The following is a 27,465-nucleotide window of genomic DNA, read 5'->3' on the forward strand; positions in this document are numbered from 1 at the left end:
AAATCTGCAGGCTGTCCATCCTCAACCAGAGCAAAACCAAAAAAAAAAAAAAAAAAAAAAAAAAAGGGGGGTTGTGAGTTAAGGGAAAGGGAGGGGATAACAACTAACCGCAAGCCAGAGGCTTGAATTTGCACTTCTCAACCGACAACAGCCGAGGGGCGTGCTGGCCTATGTGGGGTAGTGGCTGGAACGGGCTACGGAGGAGAGCTCCCGACCCACCCCCTCGCCCACCGGAGCTCCGGGATCATCATAAACTGAAGCCTCTCCGACTATGGACTCCCCCCGTCCACCCCCCCCAGCCCCCAACACATAGGTAACAAAAAGAGAAAAAATAGGAAAAATGGTGGGGAGGGGAGGAGGAGGCGAAAGCCGCCAGTGCAACATCCCGGGTCACCATGTGTACCACACTGTGAGGGCCTAGAGTCTCCTCCCAGCAGTAAAAATCTAAGTAGCAGCCGCACTACAGCCCTCTAACAAGAGACTCCGCTACAGCCGGCGTAGAAAAAGGTGGATCTCTAGAAAACATAGAGATATATATATCTAGAGATATCTCTAGAAAACATAGAGATATAACATAGCCCAAGTGGCCCCGTTCGTTGGATACGACTGCAGGTCCCCATACAAGCTTGGGGGTCTTAGCCATTCAAAATAACTTACCAAGGCAACCCCTCGCCACCCAAAGCCTCCTCTGCGTCCCAGCCTGGCCCAGGGCAAGCTACCCCAAACCAACCTGCCGCCAAGGGGCAAGCTGCCGAGCGGTGACCCCCCGCAGAAAACCGAGGAGCTACGTCTCCCCGTATTCGGCAGCGGGTCAGCGCACGACGGCAGGCACTATATGAAGGGATAAAACATATAACCAAAAGGCACATAAACAACATGCAAAGTATATAACATAAAAAGATATAACAGGAGGAGAGCAAATGTGGAACTAATGTATCCCACCCCCGCCCCCCTCAGCCAGGAGTCCAATGCCGGGCGGTCTCTTCATAGGTGCGGGGGAGAGAAAAAAGGCCTGCCCCACCCCATGGAACCATTGCCTCTCTCCCCAAACCCAGGGGAAGCGTCAGCTGTGTCATCTCCGGGTGTCATACCAGATTAAGCCCCACCCCCTCCCACGGTCCCCAGTGTGGACCTCATAGGGACTCCAGATCCTGGACACCGCCGCATAAGTTCCACAGCCGCAGAACAGTCCATGAACATGAGAACATCCAGAGGAAGGGGGGAGGGGCCGCGCTCCAGGCGTGGTGGGAGAGAGACATCCCCGTCTCGGGGTGCGAGGCAACCAGGAGAGGGGGGGGGGAAGGGGAGCAGTCATCTAGTCACAACAATAGGCCGTCATGAACTGGCAGCAGGCGTCATTGAGCGTTAACCTCAATCACTCGCCCCCCCCCCCCCCCCCACAGCAGCCACCCCCCACCCCAGCAAGGCAACGTCGCCTGCACATAGGAAATGGCAAATGTCTAAACAGGAACATAAAGGGCCTGGGGGGGACAGAATTCAGCCAGGGCAAGGGGAACACCCATATGGTGGTTCTAGTCTCCCCCTAAAGGGGGGGGGGGGAAGACCCTCACAACTCGCGTGTCCCCTCTGGAGTAGCCACCCGTGGCCGTCGGCGCTGCCTCTGAAGTCCTGGCCGGGTATTCCCCTGCAGGGACTGCGATCCAGAGCGGCCTCCCGGCGGCGGAAGGAACATCAGCCAGTTTTGTACACTGAGGGGCTCCATATCCAGAAAGGCGAACAGATCGGGTAGATCTCTGGGTGAGCGGAGGTAAAACGACCGTTGATCCCTCCGGAACGTGACCGACAACGGGTATCCCCAGCTATAGGTGGCACCCCTCCGACGGGCCGCATCCAGCACCGGGCGGAGCATGGCTCTCCCCTGTAGTGTGGCTCTAGACACATCCGGCAAAATCTTGATCGTCGCTCCATCAAAGTCTGTCGCACCCGCTTCCCACGCTCTGCGGGCAATTAGTTCCTTATGGGAGTAGTGATGAAGACGGCAAACCACATCCCTTGGTCTGTTGACATCCTGCGACTTCGGTCCCAGCGCTCTATGAATTCGATCAAATTCCAGGGTCGGGGGAAGGGGTCCCCCGGCAGCGCTCGGAAGATGGCAGTGGCGGTGGCCGCCAGGTCCTCAGGTCCGGTCGCCTCCGGGAGGCCGCGCAGGCGGAGGTTGTTCCGTCTGCTCCTGTCCTCCAACTCTTCCTGGTGGACTTGGAGCAGTATAGCGGCATCGATATGGGCATCTTGGAGGCGCTCCAGAGCGCAGACCCTGCTCGTCAGGTCTGCCACAGACGACTCCTCTGCTGTCAGCCTAGTTCTTATTGAGCCCAGCTCCCCCCTCACCTCCTGCATGTCCTTGCGATGCTGTGCGTCTATACGGCTGATGAGGATCTCAATATCAGCTTTAGTGGGGAGGGCTTTAAGAAGTGCCCAGATCTCGGCTGTTCCCCCGGGACCCGCGGAGCTCATCAGCGGGCTTCCCGGTCTCGAGTGCAAGGCAGGGGGGGATATCCGACATAGTCCGAGTCAGCCGAGGCCGCGGGCGACAGCGGTCGGCTCCTTAGTTCCGCGCCGTTCTCCCCACGTGGGTTTGCCATATTGGAGGCAGCGGAGGGGATCCCGGGATTGCCGCAAGTAGTGCTAGATAGAGCCTCCGGAGTCCCCCGGTCTCACTTGGCTGGTCTTCCCCCCGGTTCTCCTCTTCCTAGCGGACATGCCTCGAGCAAAAGATAAAAGTCAGATCATGATAGGCCCCGAGAGCTGGGAGAAGGCCGGGAGCTCCGAATACAAGCGTCCTCATCCAGCCATGTCCAGGCCACGCCCCCCTCTGTGCATATTTTAATGGACTGGGAAGTAGATATGGGTTGAGCAAAGAAGCTCTGATCGCTACAATTACCACGGTTTTGAAAGAAGGGGAAAAAGAGGACAATCTCATTATTGAACACAGACACCAGGCTGTTTGCTAAAATGCTGGCCCTTAGGATAAAAAAATGAATGCCGAGTTTAGTCCATCCAGACCAGATGGGATTTGTAGTAAGAAGGGAAGGAAAAGATAATGGAGTAAGAACATTGCTATTGCTCCAGAAAATGCAGGAGAGTGGAATCCTCAGTCTACTCTTGTCGATTGATGCTGAAAAAGCTTTCAACAGACTGGGGATTCATGATGGGTACTCTGGAGTGAATGGGTTTTGGCCCTAGAATTTTGAGTTGAATAGAAGTACTCTATAACAACCCACCTGCTGCTATAAGTCAATGGAATACTATCCCCGCCCTTCAGGATGTACAACGGAACCAGGCAAGGGTGTCCTCTGTCGCCATTATTATTTGTGTTGGCACTTGATCCATTTATGGAGACGGTAAGGGGAAACTCCAATATAAGGGGAGTGGGAGTTGGGGAGGCAACACACAAGTTAGCCACATTTGCGGATGACTTACTGTTTTACCTTTCCAACCCCAGAATTTCAATGCCAAATTTGTTAAAGATAATCAAAGAATATGGGGGACTATACAACTTCAGAATCAACCCAGGGAAATCAGAAGTGTTAAATGTAAATATTGCCCTAAAAGAATAGCGGAGTATCCAGAAGGAATTTCCCTTCTTATGGAGGAGTGAAATTTAAATATCTAGGGGTAAAACTGACATCATCAATTGATAAGATTTATCAGGTTAACTACATACCTTTTTTGGATGAATTCAAAGAAGAAATAAGGAGATTTAGAATAAAACCTTTGTCCTGGATGGGAAGGATAAACGCCCTAAAAATGGTTATATTGCCTAAAATATTATACAAATTCCAGATGCTCCTGATTTTATATTCCGCCGGCGTATTTTAGAACCATTAAAACTCCTAATTACAAAATGTATCTGGCAAAATAAGAGACCCAGAATATCCTTAAGGATCCTGCAATTGGAAAAAGACCAAGGAGGGCTAAGCGTATCAGACATTAAAAAATACTATGAAGCAGCAGTATTAACACGGGTAGTAGCATGGACAAAATTAGTAAAAAAAGATGGGTAGAAATCGAGCACAGCTTAGCAGACACAAATTTAGAGAGAAATATTTGGACACCACCACAATATAGAACACTGGAAGGGGAAAAACGCTTACATTGACAAAGAATGTGATTAGAGTTTGGGATGTAGTACACAAACACAATAAATGGAAATCTATTTCCCCACTAATGCATTTAAAAGAGAGCAATCTCTTTCCACCAGGTAAAAACACTATGGGAGGGAATTGGATAAAAAAGGAAATGCTCAATTGAGACATATACTAAAAGGGGGGAAAGTAAACACTAGAAGCACTAAAGAAAAAGAAAAAGATTTGTTTGATTTAAATGAATGGCGGTACCTCCAGCTCAGACATTTAGTCTTGGTGATGCTACGACCATTGAGAGACTGAGAGAAATTGACAGCTTTTGAGGATCTGTGAGGGAAAAACCTCTCGGGCTGTGATCTCGCAGATATATAAGATCTTAGTATGGGATGGTGAGGTGGAGGTGCCGACATTTGTATAAAAAAAAAAAAAAAAAATGGGGAAAAATAAATAGGCCCATGTGGTGATGAGCAGAATATAGATAAAATGTTGAAGCTGGTGCATGGGTCTTCAATAAAATATTAAGATGATTAAGAAACAAACTATAAATGTTTAGCTAGGTGGTATAGGACACCGGACATAGTGGCAAAATACGAACAGAGCAAACTTGGGAATATGGCACATATATGGTGGAATTGCCCTATGATTAAAAATTATTGGAGGGAAATATTAGGCTATATAAAGATAACTAAAAATCAAATAACCGAAGATCCCTGGGTCTCCCTTTTCCATGGTATAGACTCATTAAAAGTGTAAGAACTCCCTTACAATCCACCTGATAAATGCGGCAAAGAGCCTGATCGCAAAAAAATGGAAGGTAGAACCCCCTAAAGTAAGGGAGTGGCTCGAGAAAATGGGCGAAATATACAGAATGGAAATTGCCGAGGTTCATAGACTTTAGAGGGGCTCCCCTCCCTCCCATCCGCTTATACTAGGAAGTGAATGGGAGGGCCAGGAGGGTGGGGGGGGTGGATTTTTGGAATGTAACGTAAATAGGATGGTTGGTTTTTATGTTACTATGGGAGGGGTAGGATAGAGATTAAATACTCCCACTTCCAATGGGTATTTAATATATTTATGATATAGGTGTTTTTTCTTTTCTCTGCTTGTAATAAAATTTGTGAAATGAAATAAACGTATTAAAAAAGAAAAAAAAAAAAAACTCATGCATGCTCAGATTCAACTAGGAGATGGAAGCTATTGGTTACTGAGTATTGAACTTCCTTTTTCTAGTCCCGTCGTATATGTTGTACGTCACCTCGTTCTTGGCGGTCGGAATTTGGTGTGACCGTGTATAGGCAAGACAGAGCAGAATTTCGACAGGAAAACCATCAGATCTTTTTCCGATGAATTCCGATTTGTGTGTACGTGACATTACAGGAGTGAATGTCCCTTCCTAGGGGTAGATTTCCTCTTGCTTCCTGTCGCCGCCTCCGTTTGTAAGTCGAATGTTTGTAACTAGGGGACCGCCTGTACTATATAAAAAAAAAAAAAAGCATGAGCAGACAGGTAACACAGACAGTCGGCAGGTGCCCTGTAAGACACTTGCAATCTGCTGATCGCTGGTGCAATGTTTTCCAGTCCCCGATATAAATAAATTTAAAAAAATGCAAATTTTTTACATGCAAAAAGAAGTGTGCGTGTATATGTGTATATATTGGCAAAAATTTAGAAATAATCAAACAGCTTTAGATATCTCTCTATACTACTACAACTATAATAAAAAGTGTAGCAAAATTGTGTCCAAAATAAATATTTAAACACTAATGGCGCTTATATATTCTGAAAATCTTTCAAACTTGATACATGGTCCACTTTTGACAAAATAGGCAGCCACAAAAAAGATGAAGGAAAATCCACTCCAAAAGAGAAGTATACAGGGTAAATTTATAATTATTCCAGACGATTAACCATCACCACGATCCTTGAAAGACAATCTCCCAAAATAAATTTACTTCCCAGATATTACTAGATTTATTGCATATCTCTGGGTATGTTATCAGGAAGCCTCTGTGAATCTTCATCCAATATTAGGGGCTGCTAATTAGTTTTAAGTGAAGGTGACCCCCTGACATGTCACATTTGGCATGCACAGTGTGTACCCGGCTGTCAACAGCTGGGCGCCCCCAGTGACTATGCCAGTGCTGCAGAGGGGGGTGGGGGAGGAGTGGTGCTTCGTACGCCCGCATAGCTGGACTGTGGGACAGGTGAGTGTCAGATTTAATAAGTCAGCAGCTGTGCTTTTGTATCTGCTGACTTTTATATGGGTGAAACTCCACTTTAAGTGCAAAACACAGTTAAGAATTGTAACAAAAAATGAGGGGGAGGGGGTGGTAAGCCCTCCACACTCTGACAATGTGGGTTGACTGTTGTGATGTCCAGGGGAGCCAGACTGTGTCCTACTTTTCAGGGGCAACCCCGGTTTGTGTAGGTTAGCTTATACAAGAGTAGGGCCAAATCCACCATGGCTTCCCAGGAGGACACCACAGGAAGAACAGTGGAAGTTCACATCAATAAAGTTTTTTTCTTCGCATAATACAGAAGCTAAGATATGAGCAATTTAGTATGGTGTGGTTGTTGGTCGTTGTCATGTAGCCCCAAAAGGGCTAATTCAGAAACTGGGATAGACGTTTAAAGCCTATCAAAAACATCCTACCAGAAGGCAGTGAGTTTGGGACATTCCCAGAACATGTGAGCATAGGAACCCAGGTGAAAGCAACATTGTAGGTATGTGGGATTGCGTTCCAGATACATGCACATTATCTTTTAAGTTACCGTATATACTCGAGTATAAGCCGAGATTTTCAGCCTCTTTTTTGAGGCTGAAAGTGCCCCCCTCGGCTTATACTCGAGTCATCGCCGTCTGACTGCTCGATCAGCGTATCGAGCAGACAGACGGCGGACATACTACAATTTGAAAGCCGCGCCTCCTTCTCCGCCTCCGCCTGTGATAGGCGGAACACTGAATTTCCCAGCAGCCTGTGTTCCGCCTATCACGGACATCGTCTCATCCTCGTCCGTAGTACGAGGATGAGACGATATCGGTGATAGGCGGAACACAGGCTGCTGGGAAATTCAGTGTTCCGCCTATCACAGGCGGAGGCGGGGCTTTTGAATTTTAGAATGGCCGCCGAGGCGATCCTGGCAAGGCAAGGCACGGCACGGGACGGGACGGAGGCAAGGCACGACACGACACGGGACGGAGGCAAGGAGGCAAGGCACGGCACGGGACGGAGGCAAGGAGGCAAGGCACGGCACGGGACGGAGGCAAGGAGGCAAGGCACGGGACGGAGGCTCGGGACACAGGTAGGCTGGACACACACACACACACACACACACACACACACACACACACACACACACACACACACGGACACACACACGGACACACACACACAGGGATGGATGGATGGATGGAGACACACACACACAGGGATGGATGGATGGATGGAGACACACACACACAGGGATGGATGGATGGATGGAGACACACACACACAGGGATGGATGGATGGAGACACACACACACAGGGATGGATGGATGGACACACACACACAGGGATGGATGGATGGATGGACACACACACACACAGGGATGGATGGATGGATGGACACACACACACACAGGGATGGACGGACACACAGGGACGGACACACACACAGGGATGGACAGGCATATCTCACCCTCGGCTTATACACGAGTCAATAAGTTTGCCAGTTTTTTTGGGGGTAAATTGGGGGCCTCGGCTTATATTCGGGTCGGCCTATACTCGAGTATATACGGTACTGTCCTGTACACATTTGTGCTATATTTATTATGGACATCCATGTTGCAAAAATCCATTTCATTTTATAAAAAATTTTTTAGGCTTGTTTTTAGCAAGTATTTGCGTTACTGTCAAAAGCAAACATTTGTTGGCAGTCCTATTAAAATTAAATCATGACTTTTGTTTATCTTCTGCTCCATAGAAACTCTGGATGAATTGACAGATTTGCTGGTAAAGCTGTTTGCAGAAGTAAAGAATAAAAATGTTCCTGTCCCAGAGTTTCCTGAAAATCCCTTCACACAGCAATACCTCAAGGTAAGAGACCGCAGTACTAATATGGTGGTAAAGTGAATTGTAAAATCGAATTAAAAAAAATAAAATAACAAGCCTGTTATACTTGCCTCCTCTGTGCAGTGGTTTTGCACAGAGCAGCCTTGATACTCCTCCTTCTTGGGTCCCTCGTGCCTGCTCCTGGCCCCTCCCTCCTGTTGAGTGCCCCCCACAGCAAGCAGCTTGCTAATGGGGGCACCCGAACTAAGCTGCAGAGCCACGTGTCCGTTTAGACATGGAGCTGCTGTGCAGCCCTGCACCCTCTCTCTCCTGATTGGCTAACTGACTTTGACAGCAGCGGGGTCTAATGGCACCACTGTTGTGTCTCAGCCAATCAGGAGGGCGAGGGGGTAGAGCAGCACGGAAAAATATGTATATTTTTCTCAGAATAAGCGTCCGACTCATTTGCATACAATTTATATTTAGAAGCACAGCTCCAAGTTGGTGCCTCCTCACTTAAAGCAGCCATGTGCCCTTTTTAATCAATTTTAAAGGTGTACATGGCTTTTATACAAAGTTTTCTTCATGGGTCTTCGGAGTGGTTGTGTAATACAACAGAACGCTTCTAACACTGATTGTGGGTTGTGAGTGCTGTACAAAATGACATGTAGCTCTGTTTCCTGCAATACGAAAACAGGAATGGTTTGATGAAGAAGCCTTATGTGATGGGTCTTTGATGGCCCTGAAGTCGGAGATGGTGGGTTATTAGGACGAGTATTGCAGGGAGAGTATTTTTATTTTAAATTGTTTGTAAACCCTTACTTAGCGAAGCAACTGGCCTCGGGTCATGTACAGATGAAGCCAATACTACTAAATAAATTGTAACAGTTTCTGTCTGGTCTTCTCTTCAGCTGGTCACAGTGCGGAATTTATACCGCTTGTCTGAGCTTTCAGAAAGCAGTGGGGGGGGGGGGGCTGCAGAGGTTAGGGAGACCTGATTGGAGAAAGGGAACACCCCTCAATCTCTCCTACCACACAGGAACAGGGTTCAGGCTGTCGACCATAAGCTGTGTGCTAGAGCTCCCTCCGGTTATATTTTTTTTTTTTTTTTTATTTATTTTTTTTTTTACCTTTTTAAAACTTGTCAGAAATGACTCGGTGCAGATCGCAATGGAACAAGGGAGCAGACAGAAATTACACTTTGTACTCTGGATTGACACAAGTACCGATACATGCAATAGAGGATTATACTTTGTTCATATTTTTTTTGAAACCACTCTCCTTCAGAGAAATGGAATCCTAATTTTTATTTTTGAAGCTAGAACTATATCACTTCTGTTATCATAATGACATTCTGTTAGTGTAACTTTGCCCCTAATGGACTGTCTATGACAGTGATGGCGAACCTATGACACGCGTGTCAGTGCTGACACGCGTAGCCATTTGGGGGTGACACGCACAGCGCTTCATCCTCGGCTCCTGCACGGCCGCCGAAGATGAAAGAATCTCTGCTGGAGGAACGGGGGACGGAACGTGCGATTTCCCCCGCCCACACTCACTCACTGTATCGCCGCCCCTTTCTGAGCGCAGGGGCTGCTGGTAAGGCGCGCGTGCCGTGCGCACACACGTCATCAGCACGGCGAGGGAGGACCCGCAGGAGAGGAGCGCGGTTACAGTGCGCGCCTCTCTCCAGTCAGGCCGGCACAGACTCCTGGGACTGCCGGTTACGACCGCACCACAGCAGGGAACAGCGGAGTGCCAAGGGGAACTGTGAGCACCATTAGCAGCAACTATTGGGGTTCCATGGACTTGTGATTGCCCACAATAACTGAGATAAGTGAGGGGGGGTTTGTGTTGGCCAATTAGGGGTTAACTAGCCTAACAAGCTATCTATAAATCTGCTGTCAGTGGCCCACTGATGGAGCACCCAAAAAATAAAAAACAAAGGTTAAGTAAAGGGAGTGGTAGTAGCAGTGGCCGACCCTTTCAAGAGACATGGAGCGAGATGTATGGCATTATAGAAAAAAAAATGGCAGATCATTTTGCGTTCTATGTACTGAAACGGTAGTAAGCAGAATGTGGAATATAAATAGACATTTTGAAACTAATCATTCCCAGCTCTTGGAAAAACGTGAGGATGAAAGGAGGGAATACATTTCCAGGAAGCTACACCTTTACAAGAGCCAATCTAACTCCATCCTTAAATTTATAAAAGGCTCTACAAATTTAAACTCAGCAAGTTTGAGCATTGCTCACTCCATAGCTCAGCATGCAAAAGCGCTTAATGAGGGAGAATTTATTAAAGAAACTCTCCTAAGATGTGCGCCAGTTCTATTTCATGATATGCAGAATAAAGATGCAATTATTAAGAGAATATCTGAGTTACCACTCAGTAGAAATATCATAAAAGACCGAATAATGAGACTGAACACAAACGTACAACAGCAATTAAAGAGAGACATAAGGAATTGTAAATATTTTTCCATCTCTCTTGATGAAACTACTGATGTCACATCGCATGCTCAGTTGGCCATTATTGGTCGATATTCTGATGGTCACACAATGAGAGAAGAGTTGATAAAGTTAGTATCAGTGCCAACAAGTACATCAGGAAGCGAAATATGTAAGGTTGTTATGCAAACATTCTGCGACCTAAGCATTGATATATCTAAAGTTGTGTCAGTGACGACAGATGGTGCCCCAAACATGGTGGGGAAAAACGTTGGTTTTGTGAAATTGTTTACAGAAGCTATTGGACATGCGATTGTGCCTTTTCATTGTATTATCCATCAGGAGGCTTTATGTGCCAAGGCAGGATTCACTGACTTAAATGACTTAATGTCAGTTCTAACAAAAATAGTTAATTTAATAGCTGCTCGCCCCCTTCACAAGCGAGAATTTTCAGCACTTTTACAGGAGGTTGATTCCACCTACAGTGGACTGCTGATGTACAATAATGTAAGATGGCTGAGCCGAGGCAAGGTTCTTGAGCGCTTTGTGGAGTGCTTTGAAGAAATTAAGGTATTTCTTGAAGAGAAGGATCTGGGAAACTTTCCTCAGCTCATTGATAAGTGGGTCAACACCCTGATGTTTTTTACAGATCTCTCTGTTCATGTTAATGAACTGAACTTAAAGTTACAAGGTTTTGGCAAAAGTATTGATGTTATGTTTGGATACATAAAAGCTTTTGAAAGTAAAGTAAAAATTTTCAAGCGAGATGTAGAAACTAAAACGTATAAGTATTTTCCTCGAGTACAAAAGCATTTTGAGAAGGCCAGTGCAGCTGTACGAAATGAAGTGGAACTCTTGCATATGAAGTACCAGCAGGTTTTAGACTCGTTACTTGACCAGTTTACTGATAGATTTAGTCAATTTAGAAGCCTAGAACAGACCATGAAAATTAAGTATCCTGATGTAGTAGTCTACAATAGTTTGGAATTAAATGGTTTCCAATGGATGCAAATAGATGATTTGGAGATGCAGCTTGCAGAATTTCAAGACAGCATCTGGGCTCAGGTGTTTGTCGACTTGAGGTCAAAGCTGGAGAATCTGGAAAGGGGCCGCTTGGAGAATAAAGATGAGTGCCACTACGAACAGGAAATTTGGAGTGCCTGGAACAGACTACCAGACACTTTTAGCACCCTGACAAATATAGCAACAGCTTTTTTTGGGTTAAACATGTATTGTTTATTGAACATTATTGCAGAGAGTACAATCACAGTGGCAAACACTGAACAATCAAAAGGTGTTGCGTCATAACCATAACAGTAAATAAAGAAACATTTCTCCGTTGCAGTAGACAGTATGGATCACAGCTAAACAAAGTCATAGCACATACATTGCATTTACTTCAACATTACATCAAAGTTCCTGATCACACGTGGCAGCCTCTTGCAACCACCTATCCCAAATTTTATTGTATTTGGCTGGGCATCCCCTATTTTTATATATGAATTTTTTATATGGGAGCGTGGAATTAACTTCCCGTTTCCAGTCCTCCACCCTGGGCGGAAGTGGTCTCATCCACTGTCTAGCTATTACTTTTCGAACAGAAAACAAGGTTTCCTGCAGAAAAGTTTTTTGGTAAATTTATCCAATACTTCGGGGAATATCCCTAGGAGACAGGGTTTGGGGTCGAGGGCCAAGGGTGAGCCCATAACGTCATGTAGAAAGGATACTACTTGTATCCAAAGTTCCTGCAGTTTGGGGCAAGACCAGATAAGGTGGAAAAATGTCCCAGTCTCAACAGTACATATCGGGCAGAACACAGATTGATTCGTATTATATTTGGCGGTCCTAAGGGGGGTGAGGTACGCTCTATGCACCATGTAAATTTGGGAAAGCCTGTCTTGGAGCCTAGGGGACACCAGCTTGCACGTCCCCAGGGCCTCCTCCCATTCCTCATCTGTCAGCTCACCTACATCACCCTCCCAGCGGGACTTTAGGGCATATGCCAGTCTCGCCGAGATAGGGGCCGCAAGCATACCATAGAAGCACGAGATAAGCTTTTTGGGATCAGTATCCTTCACTATGGCGACAATAGGGTTGGGAGCAGGCTGAGGCAATGACTGCGGCAATTGCGCCCTGAGTGCATGCTGAACCTGAAGGTACTGAAATAGCATATTGTTTGGAATACCAAATTCCTCCTGCAGCGTCTGGAATGTTTTAATAGTGCCATGGTGAAGCAGGTGATGCATGTAGTATATGCCCCTCGACACCCATAACTGAACACTCTGGATCTTTTGACGTTCTGGCAATTGTTTGTTATGCCAAAGTGGTGTATAGTCATTTGGGGACATAACATTCAGTTTAGTGGATGCCAGATCCCAAATCCTTCTGTAGTGAAAAAGCATGGAGTGTTTACCTGGCTCTAGTGCAGAGATCCCAGCCCCCGTCGAGACAGCAGCTATCGGATCATCTGCAATTTGAGCCCAGGTGGGGCAGAGAAGGGTAAGAAACCGTTGTTTATCAGTCTTGTCCACATGAAAAAGTTGAGACAGTTGTGAGGCAACATAGTAGTGGTTTAGATCTGGAAGAGCCATGCCCCCCATATCAGTCGGGCTTTTCAAAGCTTGCCAAGCAAGCTTGTGCCTATTATTCCCCCATACAAAGGGTCTAAGAAGACTTTCAAGGGATTTAAAATATTTTAGCGGTAAGTATACCGGGGCGTGCCACAGCACATACAGTATTTTAGGTAATAAAACCATTTTAATAAGATTAACGCGCCCCCAAACCCCAAGGGGGAGACGAGCCCAGGCTTGAAGCTTGGTGCGCACTAGGGAGAATAAAGGTTCTATATTCAGTGCAATATAATCTGCCGGAGTCCTAGAGATATATACACCCAGATATTTAATAGTTCCCACTCGCTGAAGAGGCAGGCTGGCCTGAGATTCTGACTGTGGAAAACTGTCAATAGGTAAGATTTGGGATTTTTCCCAGTTTATACGAAGACCGGAAAAGCTACCAAACCACTCTATCATGTGCAGGGCCTTTGCGAGGGAAGGGCCAGAGTCTGCCAAGTATAACAGCGTGTCATCAGCGTATTGACTGATTTTCTCCGTTAGTTGACCCACCGTCAGTCCCTTGATCTCAGGGTCTGTACGGATCGATACCGCTAAAGGTTCTGCAGCCAAGGCATAAAGTAGTGGGGACAGTGGGCACCCCTGCCGGGTACCCCTACTGAGGTCAAACGCCCGGGAGGACCACCCATTTGCCACCACCCTGGCCGTAGGGTGATGATACAATAGTCTCACCCACCGAATAAAGTTAGGGCCGAAGCCGTATCCTTCGAGACACCTCCACAAATACCCCCATTCCACAGAGTCAAATGCCTTGGCCGTGTCAAGTGACACCACCACCCGCTCACCCACCGCCTCATGCGTTGCCTGTAAATTAATATAGAGCCTGCGTAGATTGAACGACGTATTCCGACCCGGCATAAAGCCCGCTTGATCAGCCTGGATCAGGGTAAGGATCACTCCGTTCAATCGAGTAGCAAGTATCTTAGCTAAAATCTTAATATCAACCTGTAATAGGGAGATTGGGCGGTAGGATTCTGGGAAACCTGGATCTTTTCCAGGCTTGGGTATTAAAACTATCGTTGCCTCCCTCATGGATGGAGGCAGTGTCAGTGTATCAAAAAGACTCCTGTAGAGGGCAAGAAGCCGAGGCGCCAGTATTTCTTGATAACAGGAGTAAAATTCAATGGGAAGACCATCTGACCCCGGTGACTTGGATCTTGCAAATTCCGCAATAGCACACACTATTTCATCAGTGGTCAGGGGGGCCTCCAAAGCCTGCACCTGTTCCTCAGTGACTTGGGGGAGGGACACCTGAGCTAGAAAGCTGTCCATCTGAGTAGTGTCGTCGGATACTGTAGTGGTGTATAAGTCCGCAAAAAAGTCCCGAAATCTAGCCACTACCTCAGAGGGGTCCGTGATCATTGTATCTCCTTGTCCACGCAAAGAGATAACAATCGGGGGTCTGTCTTCCTTATGCACTAAGTATGCTAGCAACTTACCAGCTCTCTCCCCAGATTCAAAATATTTTTGTTTGGTAAAAAAAAGTTTCTGTCGGGCCTTGTCATGGTGCAGTTGGGAAACCACCCTCGACTGTAGTCTAAGTGCATCGGCGTTTGCCGTAGACGGGTTGTTTATGTAGGTGTGTTCCATGGAGCTCAAATCCGCTTCAGCCCCAGCAAAGGCAGTAGCCGAATCAGCCTTGAGCCTATTAATGTGGGTAGTCAGTACCGAACGAGCATGCAATTTAAATGCATCCCACACGGCCGGATCCGAGGCCGTGTGGTCATTGTCCTCAATCTTATCCACTCCCCCTCAATAGTGCCATCGTCGGGTAATAATGTCAGCCAGAACGGATTTAACCGCCACGCCCGCGGAGGCCTACCCAGGGGTACATCAAGCACTATAGAGTAGGGGCTGTGGTCCGAAAGTAGTCTGGGGCAAAACAATGCTTCCCTGAGTCTGGGAGTGAGTTGTTGAGATATTAATATAAAATCAATACGTGATAGAGAACCATGTGTGGGTGAGAAGCATGAATACTCTTTCTTTTGAGGGAATTTGTGTCTCCAAGTGTCCACAAGATGAATGGTGGCTAAGAGCCGGGACAGCCTAGTGGTCCCAGCCTGCCCCACCATCAACTCGGGGGGTTTGAGCCTATCCAGGGAAGGATTAAGCGTAGTGTTGAAATCCCCCAGCCAGATAACAGGAACCGCCGGGTGTCTGGACATAAGACAGTCCCTCAACAACCAACGCCATGTTAAATGGAGGGGGGATATAAAAGGCCATAATAAGGTAGGGTTCCCCATACAATTTAGCATGCAGAAAAACAAACCTGCCCTGCGGGTCAGTAAGAACTTCGCAAAGTTCAAATTGGACAGACTTAGCTACAAGTACCGAAACTCCCCTCGAGTGAGACGTGTGGGTGGAATGAAATGCCCACCCAATCCAAGGGCGCTTAAGGGCCATCTGCAGTCCACCCTCCACATGGGTCTCAACCAACACCATCACCTCCGCCCTTTGCTTCTTGAGGAACGTGAAAGCTGCCGCGCGCTTGATTTTATCACGCAGGCCCCTCACGTTCCAAACAAAAAATCGTATAGATGCCATATAGAGTCATATACAGTAATGAGTGCATTCAGCTTTCCCCCTAACAGCCCTCCCGTAAGCGCACCCCAATACAATTGTGCTTGATCGAGCCCATATAGGGACTGCTTAGTCAGTAGTTGCAAAAAACAGTCGTCAAAAGCCACACATAATCCAATTACGTACTCCAGCTTGTTCATATTACTCTTCTGTATGTAAACCCAAACCAATCCACCCCCCTCCCCCCACCCTACCCTGCACCTGCCCCAACTTGTGCGGGTATATTCCCCCAAAAACCAAACATGCCTGGCTGGGAAAACCAGTGTCAGTGAATTAGAAAACCTAGAACAATAAATCTGAAAAAGGGTCGTGGCCACCGGTACCAGAAGGCCAGGTAAAGTAGAGCACCCTGCATAACGGCACACAGCGGTGACCTGGGTAGAGAGGCAAAAGTGTCAGTTGCTGTCCGGTCCCAGTGACCAACTCCCCCATGGCAATAAGAAGTCCCAGCAGACAATAGAGCAGTTTTCCGCTGCACCCTGCAATCAGTCCGTAGGACTAACATGCCTCCCCTTGCTCCGGGAGAAAAAAAAAGGAAAAAATAAACCCCCCAAAATTGTTGAAATAAACTAACAGGCATGTATTTCAGAAAAAGTCCCTCAATATGGACACGAAGAAAAAAAAAGGAAAAAATTCGTTCCATGAACGTTGACACCATCAGCATGCGTAAAAGTTCTTCCCCTATTAGGTCCAGAATCGGAAAGTCCAGCAAGTCCCAAAGTAGAAAAGGCATAAGAGTAACAGACGCCACAGATGCAAGCATCCTAGCGATGCTGGAGCAGGATAAAGGGATCAGGTAGCATGCCATATTTCCAGGACACCAGGGGAAAAGTAAAAAAGTTTTAAGCTCACCCGTCCCACAGGTTCTTAGTCAGCTCCATCCCGAGGCGCTCTGTGTTCCAACCATGCTATGACCTCCCTGGGTTGTTCAAAGAAAAGTGCCCGGTCCCCTGCCTCCACCCTGAGGCGCGCTGGGAATAGCATAGAGTATTTCACTTGTTGTGCACGCAGCAATCTTTTAGCCTCCAGGAAACTCTGCCGGCGTTTCTGGACATCCGCTGAAAAATCAGGAAAGATTGCAACTTTAGCATTTCCTATAGGGATGTTACCCTTTTCCCGAGCCATGCGCAGGACAGCATCTCTATCCTTATAGTTCAGGAGTTTTGCAATGAATGTGCGCGGGGGTGCACCTTGAGGTGGAGGCCTGGCAGGCATACGATGCGCGCGCTTAACCGTCAACACGGGGGAAAAAGACTCCCGGCCATAGGTAGTTATCAGCAATTGTTCCAGAAAAGTTGTGGGGTCTTTACCTTCAGCCCCTTCCGGAAGACCAATCAGTCGGATATTGCATCTGCGTATGCGATTTTCCATTTCGTCCTGCTTAGCAAGCAGGAGGTCTATTTGCTTCTGCATGTGGTCAGCATCAGTTTGCAGTGGCGGGAGAGCGTCCTCCACATTGCTAATGCGGGTCTCAGTTTCCCTCACCCGGTCACGCAGCTTCTGAAAATCCTGCCTTATTAAAGAGATGTCCATTTGCACTTCTTCAATTTGGGATGTAAGGGACGTGCGGCACAATGTAATGGCTTCAAGAAGCCTGTCCGTGTCTCCCGCTGCATGCGACCCTCCCGTCTCCTCCACGCCGCCATTTTCCTCCCCCTCCTCACTCACATGTCGGCGGTATTGAGACGTCCGCGCTGCCGCCGATCGCTGGGATTTCGAGGGAGACATGTCCACCGGGATGAAGGGAAGCCTTCCAGACGTATTCAGGTAAGTATTTGTGCTGTGGTGTCACAGGATCAGCGTGGGAGACAGGATCATTCGGCGGAGCTCCGGAGACACACGTCCTACTCCATGCAAGGTCAGGCCACGCCCCCATAGCAACAGCTTTACTCACAATTTTTCCTTCTACGTACTTTTGTGAGACCTTATTCTCAGCATTAAATAATATCAAAACCAACAAAAGAAACAGATTGACAGATGAGGTTAGTAGCGCTTTCTTGGGCCTGAAGTGTACAAAATACCAACCTTCAATTGAAGATTTAGCCAATGAAATTCAGCAACAAAAAAGTCACTAATAGGCAGGTTAGTTAAAGAATTCGCCCTCCCCCTCACTTATCTCAGTTCACGGCAGGGCTGTGGAGTCTGCTGCTTCCAGCTCCACGTCCTCCTCAACATGCCGCTCCGGCCCGCCCCCGCTATGAATATTCATAATCTTCGCCCTCGCGTCACTAGGAATATTCATAGTAGAGGCAGGCTGGAGCGGCATGTTGATGAGGACGTGGAGCTGGAAGCAGCCAACTCCACAGCCCTGGTTCACGCCACCCCAAACAAGTTCAATAATATCAAGGGCAACATACGAAATCGACTGATGAACAAAGAAGTTACTAAGCAGGTATGTTAAATAATTTTGTTTTTGGTTTATTAAATACAATTATATATTTCAATTATGCATTTTTGTAGTTTAAACTATAAATTGCGCAAAATTATGTTTTTTTGTCGAAGTGACACACCACGTGAGTTATGCTCGATTTTTTGCCGATTTTTGACATACCACGCCAAAAAGGTTGCCCATCACTGGTCTATGAGAATGGTTGGGAAATTGGTCCCTTAACCACTTGAGATCCGCGCTATAGCCAAATGACGGCTACAGCGCGGATCTCCTTTTCCGGGACGACGTCAATAGACGTAGTCCCGTGCACGAGCGCCCTGCGCGCCCCCTGAGGGGCGCGCGCGCGGCGCGCTCTGTGATCGGCGAGTCTACGAGACTCGCCTGATCACCGATCCGTGCAAGGGGTCGATCCCGACCCCTTATCACGTGATCAGATGTCAGCCAATGACAGCTGATCATGTGATATAACGGAGCCGGTAATCGGCTATTATTCCTCCTCGCGCTGTCAGCGCGAGGAGAAAAAAAAAAGCCGATCACCGGCGGCCGTGATCGGGACATCAGTCCCGATCATGGCCAGCCCTGCTAGTGCCCACCTGCCCCCTGCCAGTGCCACATTAAAAAAGTGCCCCCCGTCAGTGCCATCCAGCAGTGCCCACAGTGCCATCCAGCAGTGCCCACAGTGCCATCCAGCAGTGCCCACAGTGCCACCCAGCAGTGCCCACAATCTGCCTCAACAAAGGTGCTGCACCCCAGTGCCACATATCCGTGCCTATCAGTGTCATCTCGCAGTGCCGCCCAGCAGTGCCACCTATCAGTGCCCATCAGTCCCATCTATCAGTGGTACCTATCAGTGCCCATCTGTGCCACCCATCCATGCCACCTTATCTGTGCCCATCTTTGCCCATCTGTGCCTATTAGTGCCGCCTTAACTATGCCTATCAGTGCCCACCAATGCAGCCCATCAGTGCCCACCAGTGCAGCCTATCAGTGCCGCCTCATCAGCGCACTTCAATGAAGGAGAAAAATGACCCGTTTGCAAAATTTTATAACAAACTATTAAACATGATTTTTTTTTTTTTGCATCTTTTTTTGTTTGTTTAGCAAAAAATAAAACTCCGAGCTGTAATTAAATACCACCAAAAGAAAGCTCTATTTGTGGGAAAAAAATGATAAAAATTTCATTTGGGTACAGTGTTGTATGCCCGCCCAATTGTCATTCAAAGTGCATCAGCGCTGAAAATTGGTCTGGGACTGAGGGGGGTTTAAGTGCCCAGTAAGCAAGTGGTTAAAGGATTGGGGACTTGCTACTGTTGGATCAATAATGTGAGGAAATGTCATTTCTAAAGATAAACCGTCGATCTGTTTAGTGTCCTCCTCCACTTTGCAAAAATGTGGTGCTCCATTTTAATTACTGGAAATATAATTTCCCATTTCATTTTTTCTTTTTTCTTTAGAAAATGTACAAAATTGTGCCTATTAAGGATATCAGAAACCTGTATGTTACATTCCCAATTCCTGACCTCCAGAAATATTATAAATCCAATCCTGGTCACTACCTCGGTCATCTCATTGGCCATGAAGGGCCTGGAAGTCTTCTTTCTGAATTAAAGTCTAAAGGTAAGGTTTATTTTTATTTCTTTTTTGTTCAGACTATATGTAACAATTGGGTAGCACTGGCTTTGCACATACAACAGCTAACTCTAAAGCTTCCATAAGACTTTCATAACTGCACTGGCAATCCACAAATTGGACAAATAAAATGATGGTGTTTTTCTCTGTTCCATCCAGTCTAGACTATGGATTTGAGAAGAATCGCATATATTTTCAGATTTAGTCACACATAAGAGTAAGACTCAACTGAACATGGCGTTATAGAAAGAAAATTGAAATGTTCAGTTGCAATGGATGCAGATTGTTGAATAGGCTAAATGTCATGTCCTTAAAGCAGAGTTACGGCCACAATTATAATTTTTTTTTTTTTTCTTTGCGGGCATCCAATCATAATGCATTAATAACACAAATAGTGTGTGTGTGTATAACATATCTATATCTATAATGTGTGTTGATATCAACTAGTGTTGCGTTGTTTTTTTTTTTGTTTTTTTTTTTTTCTATACTTGCTATTTAAAAAAAAAAAAAAATCCTCTTCTGGCCATTGCCATGATGACTGTGGGCATGTGAAGCCCAATCGCAACCTCTTCCTGGATTAGTGATGGAGAGGTGCATGCTGGGTAACCAGGGTGGGGGGTCTGCACTGATTATCGGTGCAGATGCCCAATAGGGATGGCAATGCCACCTATCAGTGCTCCATATAACTGCCTCATCAGTGCCCATCAGTAAAGGAGAAATATTACTTATTTACGTTTTGTAACAGAAACAAACTTCCTTCTAACTTTTTTTTTTTTTTTTTTTGTAACGCAAAAAATCCCAGAGGTAATCAAATACCTACGAAAAAAAGTATAAATTTTGTTTTTGGATCTGTTGCATTACAGTGCTGAAAATTGTTCTGGTCACGAAGGGCGAAGGGGGAGAGAGCGCCCCGAATTGAAATGGTTAAAGTAGTGCATGTACCATTTTTGCTGCAATCCTATATTTATTTATTTTATTTTTTTTTTCTGTTTCAGCCATGTTTGTATGTCCTTTCTCTTGATCACCTGTATTGGACATATGTTGATAATTCTGTTTGCTTCCAGGATGGGTTAACACTTTGGTTGGAGGCCAGAAGGAAGGTGCCAAGGGATTCATGTTCTTCATTGTAAATGTGGATCTGACTGAAGAGGGCTTGTGTGAGTATCAGTTGTTAATTGGTGAGATGACAAATGTATATTTGGGAGAGTTGGTAAAGGTTTTTTGAGGTAGTGTTCGATTGTGGTGGTCTTGTATAAAAAAAACGACATGACTATACTTTGCTGCTTATTCAATCCATATGCCACAAATTCTACAACCCCATTTGAAAATGATTGAAAATTTTGCAGTCTGCTCACTTATTTGTTTGACCTCGGCAGAGCCGATTAAAAAAATAATAAAATTTTTCCCTTGGCTCTTATACGGTTTAAGAACCGTGGTTGTCATCCCTTTGAGTAAGCATGGGCTGATTGTGGAAGCAATAACATAAGAAGGGGGTGAGTTTGCTGAAGTTGATGATGATTTGGGGAATAAGAATTAAGCTGGCCATATAGCTCACCCTCCTCCTCCTTCCTCCTCCCCCCCCCCCCCCCCCTCCCTGGACGTGAACGAGGACGCATTGGACTCCTGCTTATATGTCAACCCAGCCTTAAACATACATTTACATTGATATAAATCTGGATTGGACTGGTTATATATTTGTGTTTCATATACTGAAACAGTTACTGTTGCGGTTAATTTTTAATTTTTTTTCCTCCAGTACACGTTGAAGACATTATTCTGCACATGTTTCAGTACATGCATATGCTGAGATCCTCAGGACCCCAAGAATGGGTCTTTCAGGAATGCAAGGTGAGCACTGCCCCTCTAGATTTGTTTTTGTTGGCTATTTATTGACTTTCTTGTCGGAATCCAGTCAAACTTGAAAAAAAAGCACTTTAAATAGTTAAAGGAGACACTGTCTACCTTTTTTGTAGGACCTGTTGTCTTCATAGTATTCATTTTGTGTACCAGGACTCGTCCTATCCTTTAGTTATCAGTAACCCAGGAACTCTGGTTATAAGCCTGGGACTTTGCTACGCAAATTCCAGTTGCTGCACGTGTGTCAACTTTGTGCTCATGTACATCTTCTAGTGGAACTCTGACCCAGGTTTAGACAAAGCTGGGAAAGGTTAGCATCTCTTAGGCTTTTGTTTATAGATTTATCCTCAATTTCTTTCATGGAAGCACAATAGGAAGTAAAGTAGTAAATATGTCCCACAGAATCTCACCTTTTTAAATGCCTTCACCAGAACAGTTATCCCTACCATTCAGATTTGATTGAGAACTAGAACTTTTCATATTTTACTTCAGCCACAAAAAAAAAAAAATTGAGGAAATGACAGAACCTTTACCAAGGTTTTTTTTTTTTTTTTTTTTTTTTTTTTTTTATTGATGTTGGAAATTAGACTTGTTACCAACTGCATGCTCATTTAGAATGGTAGCTAGGATCAGGTTAAAAACTCCACCGTTTGCATCTGCTTAAAAGCAAAAATCTAATCTGGAGGCTTCCATGTTATTTTCCTCATGTTCACTTGCAAGATTATTTCAGTAGGTCACTTTGGTATTTGCTTAAAATGTTGTAATGTTTTTACAAAAAAATCATGGCTCAGTCCAGGGTACTGTGACACAATTGTCCTTAATGACCTCTCCCTGTGCAAATCTGTTTCTATAGATAAGACAAACAGTTGACACAGTGTTTGCAATTGGACTGATCCACTTCTTTATAAAAAAAATAAAAAAAAATTATTATGGATAGAAAGTGGTTCAGTGGACAGAACTGGGGCCTTTAGCGCTGATATTTAGTTTTCAGATTGAGAAAAAATTGACTACATTTCCCTAAACCCACTAAAAACTGCTGTTAAATATAAACCTGGTTCCTGTTAATATAGCATTATAGTGATTTTGTTGTTCAACTGGTCTCTAATGAATGTTCATCCCTCCTATTTAAAGGGACCCTAATACTTTCCAGTCTGCATTCTGTAGGTTAACGTTATGCAGTGCAGAAACATTAAGCAGTTATGTAGTCCAGAAACATTAATGGACAGCTGTAGTTAAAAAAAAAAAAAAAAAAAAAAAAAAAAAAATTGTTTTTGTACGCGCAAGTTGTTTTTTTAATGAATGGAACAACCCCCTTCCGTGCAGCCCATCTGGTCTTATACTCCTTGTTCATTTTTTTTTTTTTTTTTTTTTTTTTTTTTTTATGTAAATCCTTGATCCATTGTTCTCCCCGGTTTCCAGCATTTTTCACTTCTGCTGCATGAGACAACCTTGTTGGGTTGTCTTCAGCATGCGTACTGTGGCCCCAACAATTTTCATGGGAGGAACTATACTCTGCAGGACCGCTGGAGCCAGCCAGTGAGTATTGATTCTCTTATGAATAAATGGGGCTGTAACTCGCATGCACAAGATGAAAAGGACCTGGTGAGGATGTTTTGTGCTGCAAGGCTGTATGGCACCAGGAACTGCCACATATCCTGAGGATCACTGGATTAAAGAGGAAGTAAAGGCGATAAAAAAAAAAAAATGCAACCTGCAAGGCAAAGGCATAATGAGCTAGTATGCATAGCATACTAGCTCATGAATAACTTACCTGAGAACGAAGCCCCCGAAGTGGTCCTCCTCCATCTTCGCCACTGCCATGTATCCTGGAGTGACTTCCGAGTCTTGCTGCCGGCCTGCTCAGTGTGCCTGTGCGCCGCTGTCTATGGCGCATGCGCTGTAGACAGCGGTGCCTGTCTTTTTGTAATTATCTCCTAAACCGTATAGGTTTAGGAGATATTTTTTGGACCTACAGGTAAGCCTTAGTCTAGACTTGCCTGTAGGTCAAAGTGGTTTGTAAGGGTTTACAAACACTTTAAGAGGGAAAGTAGAGTATATTCTAGATTGTAAGCTCTAACGAGCAGGGCCCTCTAGTCCCTCCTGTATTGATTTGTATTGTAAGTGTACTGTCTGTTCTCATGTTGTAAAGCGCTGCGCAAACTGTTGGCGCTATATAAATTCTGTATAATAATAATAAAAGACCAGGTGTGCTACACTAGGGGTTACTGCATTCATGAAAGGACAATTTGTACAAAATAAACAGTTGTCTTTTAAACTGCAATCCATTTCGACAGCTAATAGTATGCAACACTGCTCTGCTTTTTCTAACTAGAGTGCTGTCACTGACCGCTCCCAGTTTCTACTAATAATCGCTAATGCTAATTCTTCCTGAACACGTGGTCACCATGTCAACCCCAAATATTTTGCACCTTCAAAGTTGTTACATCACATGGTACAAACCCCTAAAAATCTATTTTAATTCCAGGTTGTATTGCAACAAAACCAGAAAACCACCGGGGGGGGGGGGGGGGGGGGGGGGTAAATTCTTTTGCAATGCACTGTGTGTAGGCTGCCATTGGTCACCTTAAAAACTGGATGCCCGATCAGTCAAGTCAAACACTCTTATATGATTACTTTTTCCAGGTCAGTGATCAACGTATTGAAAAAGGGTCTGCGTGACAGCAGAAGAACTAGCATTTTCATTGTAAGAGGTCAACGTTGGTAGTCTTCGTGAACCTTTTGTGACAAATTTGTTTAGAAGGGTTACTCCACTTTCATGGGGGAATAAAAATGGCAAATAAAGATATAGCATATTCAATTGCGACAAGTCATATTGTAATTGAATGTTATTAAAAATGACCTTTCCTTTTCAATCTGCAGCTCTGTAATTTTCTGTAAAGTGCAATGCAATATGGCTACCTGGAGGTGTTCTGTAAACGAATGTGTAGAATGTGTCTGTAAAGAGAACGCCCCCCAGAAACATAATTTCCTGCTTGGCTCACTGATTTTCCTAGAAGTCTATACTAAGATACAAGTCAGATTTTTGGCATCCCCTGCAGCAAAAATGTAATTGTTGGGAAAATTCTCCCAATAGGAAATAATGTCTAGGAATGCAGACCCTGCAGCTTTCCTCATTAGAGCACTGATTCTGCGGCAGCTGATTTAGAATTAGGAAACCACTCCCATTAGACTCACCCCAGGGGCACAGAGGAACAAACTGTGATTTCTTTAGAATAACAGAACGTAGGCATCTGCAACAAAGTTTTAAAATCCTTGTAACGTACATAGATCACCCAGAGGGAAATGTTTTTGGTTTTTTTTGAACGACAAAAGTGGAGTTACTCTTTAAAGTTTTATATTAAAGACTTTCTTTTTAAAATGACAAACATGTCACACTTGTGTGCTCTGTGCAGTAGTTTTCCCTAATCGTCTTTCAGGACAGCCACTATGAGAGATAGACTCCTCCTCTTCCTCTGGAAACACTGCGCCAGCCCATAAATTCTTACTTCCCCTGCCGGACCTCAGTTATTAGTGTTTCCTCCGGCGGGGAGACACTGTGCAAGGAACCAGGCCGATCAGCTGGGGAGGCTGTGGCCGTTTTTTCGTTAAAAGAACCCGGTTGAAAGAAGCAGGGGCTTTGTTTGGAGAAAGCTGGGTTCAAACCGTTCGAAACCAACGTCCGCGTGTCGGACGGGTCGAACGGTTTACTTACCTCACCAGGTACTGCCACCCCTTCCGAGTCGAGTGCGGCTTCAGGTCGTGGGGGACTCCTATCGCGTCTACAGGGACGCAGCTGGCAAGCCGTTCGGAAGATTTCCCTGTACATGGGTACAGTCCGCCCCTTTTTTTCTTTGAACCGAGCGGGCCGAACGACGGGCGACGTCGTATCCGGCGGAAACGAAGGCTTGACCTCGAAATACGATCGACTTCCGGTTCCGGGTCGTGGAGCTGATAGGAGGGCCGGGCACAAGCTGGAGATGAGTTCAGAACGTGCACAGGCAACGTGGAACTCTGTAGTAAGCAGCCACCTGCAGTCATGTCGGAAGCTGAGGCTCAAACGACAGACTCTATCTCCAGCATTCCTAAGGTAAGAGCGCCCTGGGGAGGGGTTCTCTCTATCTAGGATCCCCCCACCCCAATGTATGGTTCTATCATGGGTGGGGGGGGCAGACCCCCTGGGTGGCCAGGGGGGAGGGGAGGCTCAGATCCCTTCGTTTTAATAAAAGGGTCTAGTGCACTCCCAGGGTTGTATCCCGAGCTTTTGATTGACTTTGTCTTTTTCTGTTTTTTTCTTTTTTCCTTTTTTTTAGAAAGCTACGGAAAAAACTAGGTCTACGCATAGCTCTAAAAAGAAGTGTGCCTCCTGTAGGGACATTTTAGGGGAATTTTGGACCAAAGTGTTGTGCAAAGGCTGTATTGACTCCCTCGTTAGGGAAAGGGAATCTGAACAGGAGTCAGGACTAGCAGCTTCAGTCAAGGAGCTCTCGTCCACCTTCTCTTCTTTTAGGTCCCTTTTTGAAAAATGTCAGCTTCCCACGGGTCCATCTCCCCAGGATACAACCCCACCTCCAGCACAGAGTTCTGCTCCAGTCCAACCTGCTAGTACAGGGGGGACAGAGGTTGCAGGCCCTTCAGGGACAGGTAGGGAACTTCCAGACAGTTCCTCTTCCGATTCCCAGGAGGGTTCCGAGGGGGAGGACCAGGACGGGTCCAGGAAAGCCTCCAGATATAAGTTATCCCTTGATGAGGTAGAGGACCTCTTAAAGGCAATTTATGCAACCCTCGGTATCCAGACGGATAAAAAGCCCCTAACCCTGCATGACCAAATGTATTCAGGTTTAGGGGAGCCAAAAAGAAGGGTGTTTCCAGTACACGAAGTTTTAATGGAAACAGTTAAAAAAGAGTGGCAGGATCCGGAGAGAAAACCCTTTTTATCTAGATCCCTCAAAAGAAGGTTCCCATTTTCAGAGGACCCGGCATGCCTTTGGAATAAAAGTCCCAAATTGGATGCCGCGTTCTCCCAGGTCTCCAGACACACAGATTTGGCGTTTGAAGACATGGGGGCCTTGGCAGATGTCATGGACAAAAGGATTGACTCCCTGCTTAAAAAGACGTGGGACTCGGCTATCGGCAATTTAAAGCCTGAAATGGCAGTTACAGTTGTGGCTCGCAATTTAGAGCACTGGCTCTCACAGATCCGACAACATATTGAGGCAGGCACAGATAAGGAAACCATTCTGTCATCCTTCCCTACTATGCTGCGAGGGATCACTTACATAGCTGATGCCTCTGCTGAGTCCGTCCGCATGTCGGGCAGAACGGCGGCTCTAGCCAATTCGGCCAGAAGGGCCCTCTGGTTAAAAACATGGCCAGGGGATAATGCCTCCAAGATAAAGCTATGTGGGATACCCCTGACGGGGGACCTCCTGTTTGGCCCAGGGCTAGAGACGGTTCTAGACCGGACAGCGGACAGGAAAAAGTCCTTTCCTCTCAAACGGAAAACCCCCGTACCAACAAAAAAGGGGTTTCGCCCGCAGGGGCGTAGGGAAACCTCTAAACCAGAGGGGAAAAAGAAAACCTGGCCCCAAAAAGGCAGGGGCAGAGGGGCGATTTTTCGCCCTCCTATCCAGCCCCGTAAAACCCAGTGACTTTCCAGCTACAGTGGGAGGAAGACTGGGGGCCTTTCTTCCACAGTGGGAGACAATATCCCCCAATCAATTTATTTTAGGGGTAATAAGGGGGTACCTCTTGGAATTCCTAAGACCACCCCCTCAAAGGCTCCTTGTCAC

At 45.9% G+C, this 27,465-nt stretch overlaps 1 protein-coding gene across 5 annotated transcripts in view; it reads left to right on the forward strand.

Annotated features, from left to right (window-relative positions):
- Positions 1–27,465, forward strand: part of IDE (insulin degrading enzyme) — a 202,357-nt gene that overhangs the window by 64,542 nt on the left and 110,350 nt on the right. For all 5 annotated transcript variants that reach the window (XM_077455220.1, XM_077455217.1, XM_077455218.1 and 2 more), the window contains exons 6-9: positions 8,073–8,185; positions 19,645–19,807; positions 20,884–20,976; positions 21,576–21,667. In XM_077455220.1, the coding sequence (XP_077311346.1) occupies positions 8,073–8,185; positions 19,645–19,807; positions 20,884–20,976; positions 21,576–21,667 (461 nt within the window). The remainder of the gene's footprint in view (positions 1–8,072; positions 8,186–19,644; positions 19,808–20,883; positions 20,977–21,575; positions 21,668–27,465) is intronic.

Source organism: Lithobates pipiens, unplaced genomic scaffold, assembly GCF_037356315.1.
Source record: "Lithobates pipiens isolate NorthernLeopardFrog02 unplaced genomic scaffold, aLitPip1_a1.2 Scaffold_25, whole genome shotgun sequence".
Lineage (NCBI taxonomy): Eukaryota > Metazoa > Chordata > Amphibia > Anura > Ranidae > Lithobates > Lithobates pipiens.